Source organism: Sporisorium graminicola, chromosome SGRAM_1, assembly GCF_005498985.1.
Source record: "Sporisorium graminicola strain CBS 10092 chromosome SGRAM_1, whole genome shotgun sequence".
NCBI lineage: Eukaryota > Fungi > Basidiomycota > Ustilaginomycetes > Ustilaginales > Ustilaginaceae > Sporisorium > Sporisorium graminicola.
The window spans coordinates 536,528-548,835 of record NC_043719.1 but is presented as its reverse complement, the minus strand read 5'-3'; the positions used below and the strand labels follow the sequence as shown (position 1 = coordinate 548,835).

Below are 12,308 nucleotides of genomic sequence, written 5' to 3'. Positions count from 1 at the left end.
GCAATGTAACACTTTCGACCAATCCTTCCCAGCACAACACCGTCAAGCAAGACACGAGGGAAACGAAACAAAAGACGAGTTGCAAAAGAAACTGAGAGAGAGAAAGAGAAAACGATTGAAAGAGATGGCATAATAGATATACATGTGCAAGGAGCTGTTGTTCTTCTTCTCATCGAAGCAATAACAGCCCGGGCTGATTTTGGGTGGGAGGGATTATCAACGCACTGGCCATAGTCAAGCTGTGCATACTCCATCTAAGCGCAGAGTCGGATGCATTTAGAGACCCTTGGTGGCGTTCTCGGGGCGGAGAGCGCGAACCTTGTGGCCGACCTTCCACATCTCTTGGGCGGCGATGGCGTCGGTCTCCTTGTCGAAGTCCTCACGGTAGGTCTTGCGGTTACCGAACTCGAGCGCCCTCCTGGTCTCGCTGCCGTTGCGCACCGACTCGTAGAGCTTCTCGAGCACGGGCTTGCAGGCCTTCTCGAACTCGGGCGCCCAGTCGAGGGCACCACGACGAGCGGTAGTGGAGCAGGCCTTGTACATGTAGTCCATGCCGTTGGCACCAACGAGCGGGTAGAGCGACTGGAGAGCCTCCTCGCACGTCTCGTTGAAGGCCTCCGAGGGCGAGTGGCCGTTGGCACGCAGAACGTCGTACTGAGCCTTGAAGAGACCCTGGATACCACCCATGAGGCAGGCACGCTCACCGTACAGGTCCGAGTACACCTCGCGCTCGAAGGTGGTCTCGTAGAGGTAACCACAGCCGACGGCGACACCCATGGCGGAAGCCTTCTCGAGCGCCTTGCCGCTCACATCCTGGAAGACGGCGATGGAGCCGTTGATACCTCGCGACTCGAGGAAGAGCGATCGGACGGTACGTCCCGAACCCTTGGGGGCGCAGAGAATGATGTCCTTGTCCTTGGGAGCCTCGAAGCCGGTCTCGCTCTGGTAGGTGATCTGGAAACCGTGCGAGAAGTAGAGGGTGTGGGTGTTGGGCATCTTGTCCTTGATCGAGTTGTAGACACCGGCACAGGCGGCATCGGAGAGCAAGAGCATGGCGATGGTGGCCTTCTCGGCAGCCTCCTCGATGGGGAAGAGGTTCTTGCCCGGCTGCCATCCGTCCTCGATGGCCTCCTTCCAGGAAGCACCGTCCTTTCGGACACCAACAATGACATTCAGGCCGTTGTCACGGAGGCTGTTTCGGGAGCAAAGCGAAGAGAGGAGAGGCAAAAAAAAGGCGAGTCAGCAATCAATTCATTTCCCTTTGCAACGATTCCTGAGCTGCGTGCTTCGACGCACAGAGCCGCCAGAGAACAGTAGCCTTTTCCTCCGTAAAGCAGTGCCAATAAGCATCTTGTTACCTCTCGGTAGGAAAGCCGCTCGTTTGCAAGTAGTACTGCACTACAAGACAGCGAGCAGATCGTGAATGGAAAGTAACTACTTACTTGAGACCCTGACCGTGACCCTGCGAACCGTAACCGAGAATGGCGAAAGTCTCGTTCTTGAAGTAGTCCTGGAGCTTCTCAAGAGGCCAGTCCTCGCGCTCGTAGACCTTCTCTGGGATGCCCTCGGTGAACTCGATGGTCTTGAGACCACGGGTGAGCGAGGGAGTAGCGGCGGCCGAGACCATCTTGGTGAGCGAAGGGCGGGCGGTGGCAGCGATGGAAAGGGATCGAGCAGCGCCGGCGACACCGCGACGGGCGGTGGAGCGGGTGGCGGCCCTGAGGGCGGTGCGTGCGACGTTAGCGTTCATTTTGGTAGCGAGGATGTGTGTATGTGGAAGAGGGAAGGGAGAGAGTGGCGGTGGAGAAAGTGTCTTATGTGGATTAGTAGCGGCGGTGATTGGGGAAAGAGGAAGGAAGAACAAGAAGATGTGATTGGGTGCAGACGGTGGAAGAATGAAAGCGACGCACACATCCACACGGCCAGAGAGGCGCAAAGGCAGTCAGACTCAGACGCAGGCAGACGCAGGAAAAAGACTCGTTGGGACGCGGGAGAAGCCGAGCTTCGACCTTGCTGTCTGACAGGCACAAGTGAGGAGGAGTGAGCTGCCAAAAAAGCACAAGAAGAAACCGAAGCGGAGCGGCCATTCCAGGACGACGCAAGCAAGAGCAAGCAAGCACAAGCAGCAGGAGCAGCAGCAATAGCAGCCACAGACCGAGACACAGAGTCGAGATCCTTTTTTTGCGTAGTGTGTGATTGATTTGTGTGACTCTTTGCAAAGCCTTGTCATTCGTCGATTCACAAATATTTTCTCGCTGCCCCGCCTTGCCTCGACCGCGCTGAGACCCTTTTTTTTGCAAGGTTGCAGTTCTTCTCGCAATACAAATCAGTTGTAGTTGACATTTTAATTCTCACTATTCGACCAGCGCAGCTTGACTACAATAATTTCTTTTTCGTGCGGCGGTTTTTCTGCAAGCCTGCGAGCAAGAGAGTTGAGCCAACAGGCACGCACAGCGAAGGGAAAACGAGTCATACGCTTTTTCGCTGTCTCGCTCTTTGCTCGGAGGTGTCCGTCGTCGTCGATGCCCTGTGATTGGTTATGGAAGAAAAGGAAAGGCTTTCTGTCATGCTGTGTCTGTCGTTGATGCTTACTCTTTTGCCCCACGACGAGATCTGATACTCTTGATCGCAGCTTCGCTTCAATTTGCACGGGTTCGTCTGGGATGCTCCATCATCAACAGCGACGATGCTGAAACGGACGGCTATCGTGAGTGGAATCGAGTGGACCAGCAAATCAGAAGTGCAGGGAAGTTCACCTTCTCGGACAGGCTCCGTGGTCTGATCTGGTCTGGTCTGAAATCTAATCTTGATACTCAACGAATCAGATTCGCGATTGGTTTCTTCTTCTTTGCGTCTTGTCCCGAATCAGTCGACCCCGGCCAATGAATCGTTTCCAGTCTGCTCGCCGGACCGGAGAACGGCGCTTACCACCGATCCGCCGCCCAATGACAGACTGCCATCGGTGTGCAGCCGTCCTTGCTGAATCGAGTCGAGGCAGGCTCTGCTCACGAAGAGTGTTTCGTCACTCAAATTGGACGCCATAAATGAGAACCTAAAAGGAGGAAGCAAGACCCATGCTTTCCGCCAGGCGTGAGATCCTTGATCATCGAGCTTATTCCCCCGCACTCACACACTCTCCTGACACAACTGAAAGACGGCAAACACTCGCAGCTGAACAGAGGTATCAACTTTTCATTTGGGTATGAGCAAACGGGAATGCGGAGCGAGCAGTGAGAAATCGGGCGCACCCATCGGGGCGAGGCATCTGACAATATACAAATGGAACTCGAACTATGCGATTGATTATATGCAGCTGTGTCCAAGCGCCTGCAGCAATCGCAGCGGCAGGAGAATGAAAACAGTGCGCGGCCTTTGTGTGTGTCGGCAACTCTCCGATCTGGAAGAGGTCCGAGCGTGTTCGATTATCATACTTATCTGCACCTGTCACGTAGGGTGAAGCAGCGTGTCCAAGGTGCCGGGGTAGGTCCCGCAAACCGCTTGCAACGTCCGCCCAGTTTCCAGGCAACACCGGTTTGCAACAAGCTATCTTGTGGGGGGAGGGGACGCCGATGGCAAACTTGAACTTGAAGCGCAGGCAGGAGGTACTTCTTACAAGTCAGCAAGCTGAGAAAGAGCAGCCGTGCTGATCATGTTGCCGGACGTCGCGCCCGAGCCCGAAGCAACAGCGGCGGGGGGCACATTGGAACCAGGAGCCGTGCCTCCAGGAGGCAAGTTGTTGTCACCCGAAAGATCGTTGAGGTTCATGGGCACAAAGATGACCTTGCTGTTGGCCGTCTTGGCCATCGCCTGCAAGCTCTCGAGCGCACGAATCTGCATGGCGCTCTTGGACGCCAAGATGTCGGCTGCCTGACGCATGAGTCGAGCCGAGTCGACCTCGGCTTGGGCGGCGATCACCTTGCTCTCTCCGATACGCCTCTGCTTGGCGGCCGAGCTGAGCGACTCTTGCAGCTCCTTGGAGAAGATGATGTCCTTGATGAGGATGCTCTCGACCTGAACACCCCAGCGGTCCGCAACGTCGCCGACAATCTCCTGCACTTCGAGTGCCACCTGCTCTCGCTCCGTGACGAGCGACTGCAGCACACGACCGCCCACCACGTTTCGCAGAGTGGTCTGCGCTCGCTCGATCAGCGCCGTCTTGACGTCGTTGATACCAAAAGACGCTCGGTACGGGTTCGAGATGTGCCAAAAGATCACCGAGTCCACCAATACACTGACAGAGTCGCGCGTAATAACGGATTGCTGTCCAATCGGTGTCGTGGTGACACGTACGTCCACCCTGCGAAGAGTCTCGCTACAGGGGTTGATCTGGACCAGGCCTGGGTCCTCGCTTCTGTAGAACTGGCCAAAGCGCGAGATGAGACCGACGCTGCCTTGCTCGATCTCTTTGAAGGGATTGGGACAGCAAAAGCAGAAGGGAAGCTGGCCGAAGCCGCCCGCAATCGCTCCGATCCCGTTGATGAGCGAGCCATAGAAGCCATGCTGCACCGTGTCCAGGCCGAGGTTCTGTTTGTACGAAGGTTGCATCTCGGAGCGCTTCAGAGGCTGCACGGTGACCAGGCCACCGCCGTTGGCTTGAGGAATGGCCGAGCTGGTCATGGCAGGCTTCTTCGAGTCGCCGTGGACCGACGTGGAAGGGAGGGTATCGTGTCCAAGCTCGGACATGTTTGCTTGAGTACACGAGAGATGGTTGAGGTTGAGTTGGAAGTGAGAGACTGTGATAGATCTTGGAAGACGTTTCGGATGAAGAAGGGGAGATGGACAGGTGAATATCGGCTCTATATATGCTTGTTGAGACAGACAGAGTCGAGAGGCGAAACAGCAACCGAGTCGTGGGAACGAGGAGCTCGAGGATGAGAGGCCAAGCTCGGAACGAAACGCTGAGCTAAGTGGAGTGAGTGCACATTTGCGAGAACAATATTAAAATAATAAAATGAACAAGGAGCGCCAAAAGCGGAGTGTGCATGTGAGCAGACCCTTTCGTCACTGGTCTCGTGCCTGGTTCTAGATATCAGAAAGAGACCCTTTCAGGTTCCGCTTTTCTCCTACCCTGTCTCCCTCGTTTTTGCCCCACACCCAAGCCACTTGCCGTGGGGTCATACACTTTCGGCAGCAATCGCATCTAGCCGACAGAGCAGCACCACCGCCTCATAACGCCGCGGCATTGCCTTTGTGGTTCGGTCTCGCTCGGCTTTGACGGCGGGCACTCAGCTGGAATCGCCAAGGAATTGGGCCGCTGCCGCTGCCGTGCTCGTGCAGGGCCAAGATATCGCACGCGAGACAGACAAGCAAGCAAGCAAGCCAGCCAGCCAGCCAGCCAGCCAGCCAGCCAGCCACGCAGCAGCCACGCTTCCGTCGGCATCCCCGCTCTTTCCGTCCCTTGATCTACGTATGAGGAGTCGAGCTACGGGACCATTCATTCATTCACACCTCACACATACAGTCCTGTACAGTCGATCACGGATCAGACACCCAATCGCCCAATCGCACACACCTGTTCGACGCGCTGAGACCGAGGAAAAGACGCTAAGCAAGAGAATGCCGGATTCGTGGATCGCGGCGGGAAGCATGAATTCTGCGAGCTGCAGATGACTACGTCAGTGTTACCCTCTTTTCCATGCACGGAACACTTCCTTTTTGGTACTGATTGTCTCTCGCTCGCTTAGGACTAGTACAAAACACAGCCTCTTCCAAGCAAAGCCTCCTTGCAACTCTATTGTTGCGGAAAGGAGACGAGTTACATCGGGTTGAACCGGTTCGGGCGCCGCCAAGACTTTCTTTCCGGCAGAACTGCCGTGACTTATCCGCCGCTCGCAGCACAGAACCTGTCACGAGGCAAGCGAATCCAAGTATCGGGTGCGGGTTGCCAAGATATCAGGGTGCGACATGCTGCTTCTACGCTTGTGTGCAGGGAGAGAGAAGCCGACTCTAAGCTTCCGCGGAAACGCTCGCTGCTGTGGTAGCGCCGGCGGTCTGTTCTCCACGGCAGCCGACGCGACGCTAAACAAGGCTTTCTCACGCTCTCGCCTCGTCTCTATCGCTAATTGACGCGTATCCCGGAAGCTTGCTCCAGTTCGGATCGTGGTCACATGCACATCCATTCTCCTCGGCACAGCCTCAAAATGTCATCAACCTTCGCTTTGCGTGCATTACAACTTCCTCACGGCCGCCTTGAGAATCGTCGTGACCGCAGGCAGGACAATCTTACGATTGGCTCTGGCATTGGCCTGCTTGTAGACCTTGGCCCAGCTGTTAGGCTGTAGAGCATGCTCCCGCTTTCCCTCGCTATCAACACCCTTGACACGCTCCCTCTTGCCGCCTGCGCTCTCCGGCAATCTCTGTCCCTTCCACGGCTGCTCGAGCATCAGGCGTCTCTCAACCTGATCCGCGGCGCTCACGTGTGCATCCGCCTCCAGCCCGCGTCTCAACTCGTCCCACAGCACCGACGCTCTGCTCTCCTGCATGGTCCTCGGCGCAAAGGCCAGGACCAACTCACGCTTGTGCTTACCCGCATCCACCTGTCCCTCAGGCACGCGGAAGCTGCCCGTCATGACAGCGATGTCGATCTTGCGCTCGGCCATAAACTCGTCCAGTGTGGTCCACCAGGCCGCCCAGGCCTCTTTCACCTCGAGCTTGGCATCGGCGGCATCGGCGAGTTGGGGCGTGGGGCGGTCCTTGTGCAGCCACTCGACCAGGCTGATGGGCACCGAGGCAAAGCCCAGCTTGAGCGCCACGTCGGCGTGGGCAGGGTCCGAGCCTTCGGGGCTGGTGAAGTCGAGTTCCTTGTAATCGCGACGCAGCAGATCGCGCCCGCTGAGATGCGAGACCGCCTGCTTGGAGCGCGAGAGGATCTGCCAGTAAGGCGCAAGGATGATCTTGGCACTCTGTGTCGCCGAGTCGGTCTCCTGAGATGGACTGATGGGTTGAATCGGCTCGACTGATGCTCCTTGGCTCTCGATCTTGAGCGGCGAGAACGAGATTGCAGTTTCTTTGAGCTGATCCGCGGTGTTAGGATTGCCGAACGACGAAACGGAAAAGAGCGTCTTGATGGCGTTGAAGTCGGTCTCTGTTGCTTTACCACGCGGTGCACCCCGCAGGTTGTCCGTGTCGATGATGATGGCACTGATCAAGAGATCCGCTACTTCTCGCAGGCCTACATCGGAGGTAGGAGCATTGGCAAATCGATCGGCATACAGCTCCGCGATCAGACTGCTACAGCTTCCCACCGGATCCTTGGAGGGCGACTTGACGATTCTCAAAGCGGCGTTCGTGTGATCGCTCACATCCTCGTGATGGTCGATGACGATGTCCACCTGACGATTGGAAGCCCTGGCTCCACCCCACGGCCCTGTGAGAGACGGATGGTCGACCAAGCCGAGCGCCACGTTTGCGGAAGGCGAGAAAGCATCCGAACTGAGCTCGAGCCCGAGTGTCTTCTGCACGTCGTCCAGGTAGAAGACGTGGTCGGGAAGGATCCCCGCTGCTCGGAAAGCAGCCGTGTTCTCGGGTCGAAGCACGTCATCGGTATGCATACTCTGTATCAAGGGCACGTAGGTCGACTGCGGTAGGCTGTGACCGGATGGAGAACCAAAGCGCGACAGCAGGTAGCTCAAGCCGATAGCACAAGAAGCAGAGTCGAGATCGCCCGCCTCGTTGCCCATGATGAGCGTGAGCTTTCCCTGTGACGCGGAGGCTTGTTTGAGATGGGTGAAAGCATCTTGCTTGGCTTTTACGAGATACTCGTCCAAAGTTGGTGGCTTGGATTGGCCATTTGTGTTGGCCGTAGTCGACGAGGACGAAGCCATAGTGAGGGATTGAGAGTGAGTGCGAGGTTGACTCTGTCTCCAGTATACGTAGTCGGTGAATGATAAGAAGACGACAGAGGATACGGCGACAAAGGTGAGCAGAGCGACGAGTCGTAGGATTGCGCTATTACGTCCAGCTGCGGCTCTTGTAGTTTGGTACGAGTAGATGGGCTGATAGTGCTGCTCCACCATGTGGCTTTGTAGAAGAGAGAGAGAAGGGCCTGTCGAGGTAGAGTGAGCAGGAGGTGGAGCAGCGAAGCGAGAGACCAACACCAACACGAGAAGATATTAAAATATAGATTCTCCCAATTCCGTTTCCCACTTTCCGAGAAATCAAAAAAAAAAACCAAAAAAAATGAAACTGTTAGAAAGTGGAAAACCAAACAAACTGCGCACTCAGAACCACGAACGCATCGGGCAAGCTCGTTCGAACGCTCTTCATGTCGATCGTGCCAAGAACAGCAATGTTGCTGATGAGCTCGTCCGGGCTGGATGCTCTGCCCTCCTAAGAGACGAGATGCGGTTGGTTGCACGTGTGTGTCTGCGCGCAGGTACGGACGGCGATCTGAAACGCGGCAAACGCCCAAAACTGCACAACGGCTGCGCTCGACGGATAAATACCTGCAGCGTCTTGCTTGGCCGAGATATCGGTCCCGCAGCCCTGACTTGGACAATAGCCCCCTTGATCTTGCCAAGATTCCATCCTTGAACCCTCGGGACGGGTGGATGCAGCAGCACAAGCAGATTTACCGTCTTGCTCCAACGGAAGTGCTGACTTTCTCTGTCGGCATTATCTTGCGAGGCAACATCTCTTTACAGCTTTCAGACAGCACCAAGACGTCAAAAACAGAGTCAACATTGAGGCAGCAATTTGCAGCTTTCTGTTCCGGCATGCTTTTCTATTTCTTCTTGTGTTTCACAGTTATCGAGAGAATGATGAGTGGACCTCGAAGAAAGACGAGCCGGTTCAGCTCTTTGCATCTTCCACTCTGCGACGGTGCGGGTGTGTTGTGCTGTGCAGATCCGGTCATTCGGCCTGTACGACCGGCTCAGGACAATGCATTTCCTTCCCGAACGTCTCTGCGTTCCGTTCCTTGGACCGTTTTAAACCCAGACTCGCTATTGCTTTTCTCTGCTTGAGCTCGACCACCTCTGCTCTCTTGTCCTCTTTCACGCTGTACGTCGACAGCTCGCTCTCGTCTGGCCAAGCCCCAAAGACGGTACACCGGTGACCTCGATTGCAACGCTCTTGACCATCGTCCTATTATTATTACATTCCAAACTCGTCTTCTCCTTGTACCACCACCATCACCTTTGAAAACACGCACCCGCACTTCACCCACTGCCGCAAACCGACCAACGATGGCGGCCAATTTTATCGAGCTGGTGCGTCTGCGCTCCACCTCCAAGCCCGACGTGTACATCTCTTGTTGCAACCCGGAAAAGATGGGCAATGCGGCCGACATTGCCTACGGCGGCTGCGTCCTGGCGCTCTCGGTGCAAGCGGCGTTCAAGTCGATCGAGGCGCAAAAGGAGTTGATGCACTTCGAGATCTACTCAGTACTCGGCAACTACCTTGGCCCGACATACGCCAACCGTAAAGTCAAACTGACCGTCACCACCATCCGCAACACACGCTCGTTCGCCACTCGCTTCATCACGGCTTCCCAACGCATGGACGACGGCAGCGAGCGGAGCACTTTTTGCGCCACGATCGACTTCAGCGCACCCAACAAGATCGACACGGCCAAGGCAGGTGCTCCGTTTACACGATACAGCCGCAAACCGAGGATGCAGTACGCCCCGCCCGAACAGCTGCCCAGCTTGGAGGACATTTCACTGCGCAAAGTGGAAGAGGGCAAGGTGGATCGTGCTGCTGCTAAGTTTTTCACAAAGGTGGTTTTTGCGCTCAACAAGAAGGTTCTGGTCAGCGCCTTACCGCCGCAAGGGCTGCATGCGCAGAACCTGATGGGCTTGGACCCGCTCGCAGAGTCCGAGCAGCACTCTGCCCCGCTCACGGACAGATTCTCGGTCGACTGGTCCAAATCTGCACAAGACCTTTCGTCACCTTCCCCTCCTCCTGCCGCTGCTGCAGCTGTTTCCCCCACATCATCACCCACCGACTTTGACGACGTTGGACCGCCTCTCTCGGTCTCGTCTACCTCAGCCAACGCCTCGCTGGTCGCATTCATGATGGACGGCGCACTGTCTTTCATCCCACTGACGTTCTCGAGACTGGCACTGTCGGATGCCACCGCCGCTTCGTCGCTGGACTGCGCGCTCCGCTTCTTTGCGGTTCCGGACATGAACGAGTTCCATCTGCGCGAGATGCAGACGGTGGCTGGTAACGAGTGCAGGACCTACTCCGAGTCGTTCCTGTGGGATTCACAAAAGATCCTCGTGGCGAGCATGACGCAAGCTTGTGTTCTGAGGCCGCACAAGAGCAAGATGTAGATGACACTGTATACTGTAGCGCAACGGACATAGATGGGGGAATATTAGATGCTGTCATTGCCTGATTGGGTGCGGGACTGAGTGATGATGGCTGCGTTTTGAAACGAGGATTACGAGCATCACACGGGTCTGTGCGTCCGAGCCGAGGAATATTTCTGGCTTTGGACCCTGACACCTCGGCCATCTTCTCATCACCTTTCCTTTCATTTTCACTACCACAGTCTCTCCCCCTCTTCCATCGAGCGTGCTACGACCGCTGCACTCGACACATCATGTCGCCATCGTCCACCGACCTATACGACCTCACAATAGCATCGCATCTCATCGTAGAGCAATTCCTCGTCTCGCAAGGCTACGCCTCGTCCGCCTCGCAACTCCGCCTCGATGCAGCAGCCTCCGGCCTGCACCTCCCCACGCTCAGCCCCACGGACGGTGCGGACCCGTCGCTCGACCTGCGCCATCTCGTCGAGACGTACCGCTCCGGTCTCCGCGCAGACGAGCGCAAGCGCAAAGCCGAACAGCTAGCAGCGACGCATTCTACGCGCGCACTCGTCGACCCGCTCACCCTCACTCTCCCTGGCCCCGCGACCCTTCCTTACAAGCTTGAGCGGACACACTCGACACTGCACGCTTCCAACATCCTCTCGATCGCAAAGCTGTATCTGGCACGCAGGGCGTTCGACACACGCGCCGCGCGCTACGTCAACTCGGTGCACGAGTGCCTCGTGACGACAGCGGCAGACAAACGCATTGTGTTTTCGAACGCGCAGACGGGCGAGGTGGAGGAGATGCTCGAGGGCGGGCATCAGGCGGCGGTGCTGTGTGTTGCGCAAGACCCGATGGATGCGCGGTGTCTGGTGAGTTGCGGGATGGATGGCAAAGTGGTGGTGTGGGATCTGTTGACCAGGAGGCCAATTCAGACGTTGACCGAGCATGCCAAGTTTGTGGTCAAGGTGGCCGTCAGTGAGACGGGAGAGTATATGGCGAGCATTGGGTACGATAAGAAGGTCGTTGTGTATCGTAGGATCACGCAGACTTCTTTTGCTGCGACGAGAGGCGACGTAGAGGAGGAAGAGGAGGAGGCGGAAGTGGAAGAACTGCAGGGACCGAGGTACGAGAAAGCGTTCGAGATGGAAACGCAGACCAACCCGGAAGCTATCCTTTTCGTTCGAGCCGGTTTGGCTCCCGATGCCAGCGAGCAAGCTATAGAATCGGCTGCAGCTACCACGGCCGCCACGACCACCAGCAGTAGCGACAGTAATGGAAGCGAGCTGGTCATCCACGAAGCTAAAGACAAACGCACCTGGCTATGCTTCACTGTCCGAAACGACTCGTTCATCCACTACATTGCGCTGCCCACCTCCGCCGACGCGTCCTCCTCCTCCTCTCCCATTGACGATCTCAGCTCCTCCCTCTCGCGCACCAGTATCGACGCCAAGACCGCGGAAGCAGTTGCGGACTGGACACTGCACAGCTTCAACACGAACCCGAACCCACACGATCTGCACGTATCCTACTCGCTCCTCTCGCTCTCGCTGCATCCGTCGGGGCTGTACATGTGCGTGCAGACGGGCGACCACACCTCGCCCGCGCTGGCCTCGACTTCTTCGGCGGCGACGGCGACGGGCTCGCTCTCGCGGCTGCTCCTGCTGCGCCCGCTGTCGTCGCGGCGTGCCGCGACCATCTGGACGGGAGTTGCGACCAGCTCGTACGCTGTACCACGCCATGCGTGGCTGCCCTCGGGGAGGGGGTGCTGGCTAAACGCCGAGGACGGCGTGTTGCGGCTGGTCGATTTGAGGGGCAGGACGAGAGCGTCGGTCCTGGCGCATGGCGTGACGGCAAGAGAGCATGCGGAGGGGCAGCACGCGGAGGGCGCGGCGGCTGTGAGTTGGAGCAGGGGCGGCAATACCATTGTCAAGGACGTGGTGGTGCTAGACGAGGGCAGGGTGGCCAGTTGCGGGTTCGACCGCACGGTGAGGGTCGTTGCTCTCGCTGATGCGGTTGGCGCTGTTTGATGCAGCCACACGGATC

The 12,308-nt window shown here is 57.0% G+C and overlaps 5 protein-coding genes across 5 annotated transcripts; 2 read left to right on the top strand and 3 right to left on the bottom strand.

Moving 5' to 3' along the window:
- Positions 1 to 276: 276 nt before the first annotated feature.
- Positions 277 to 1,750, bottom strand: EX895_000227 (uncharacterized protein; the record flags this gene model as incomplete). Its single annotated transcript, XM_029880828.1, has 2 exons — positions 277 to 1,192; positions 1,443 to 1,750. 2 exons carry the CDS (start codon positions 1,748 to 1,750, stop codon positions 277 to 279), a joined length of 1,224 nt encoding a protein of 407 aa, XP_029742214.1.
- Positions 1,751 to 3,609: 1,859 nt separating this feature from the next.
- EX895_000226 (uncharacterized protein) lies at positions 3,610 to 4,683 on the bottom strand (the record flags this gene model as incomplete). The annotated part of the gene is made up of 1 exon (XM_029880827.1): positions 3,610 to 4,683. The coding sequence occupies one exon, from the start codon at positions 4,681 to 4,683 to the stop codon at positions 3,610 to 3,612; it is 1,074 nt and encodes a 357-aa protein (XP_029742213.1).
- A 1,484-nt stretch (positions 4,684 to 6,167) lies between these two features.
- EX895_000225 (uncharacterized protein) lies at positions 6,168 to 8,015 on the bottom strand (the record flags this gene model as incomplete). Its single annotated transcript, XM_029880826.1, has 1 exon — positions 6,168 to 8,015. One exon carries the CDS (start codon positions 8,013 to 8,015, stop codon positions 6,168 to 6,170), a length of 1,848 nt encoding a protein of 615 aa, XP_029742212.1.
- A 1,170-nt stretch (positions 8,016 to 9,185) lies between these two features.
- EX895_000224 (uncharacterized protein) lies at positions 9,186 to 9,792 on the top strand (the record flags this gene model as incomplete). The annotated part of the gene is made up of 2 exons (XM_029880825.1): positions 9,186 to 9,706; positions 9,786 to 9,792. The coding sequence occupies 2 exons, from the start codon at positions 9,186 to 9,188 to the stop codon at positions 9,790 to 9,792; spliced, it is 528 nt and encodes a 175-aa protein (XP_029742211.1).
- A 757-nt stretch (positions 9,793 to 10,549) lies between these two features.
- Positions 10,550 to 12,292, top strand: EX895_000223 (uncharacterized protein; the record flags this gene model as incomplete). The annotated part of the gene is made up of 1 exon (XM_029880824.1): positions 10,550 to 12,292. One exon carries the CDS (start codon positions 10,550 to 10,552, stop codon positions 12,290 to 12,292), a length of 1,743 nt encoding a protein of 580 aa, XP_029742210.1.
- Between the last annotated feature and the right edge of the window lie 16 nt (positions 12,293 to 12,308).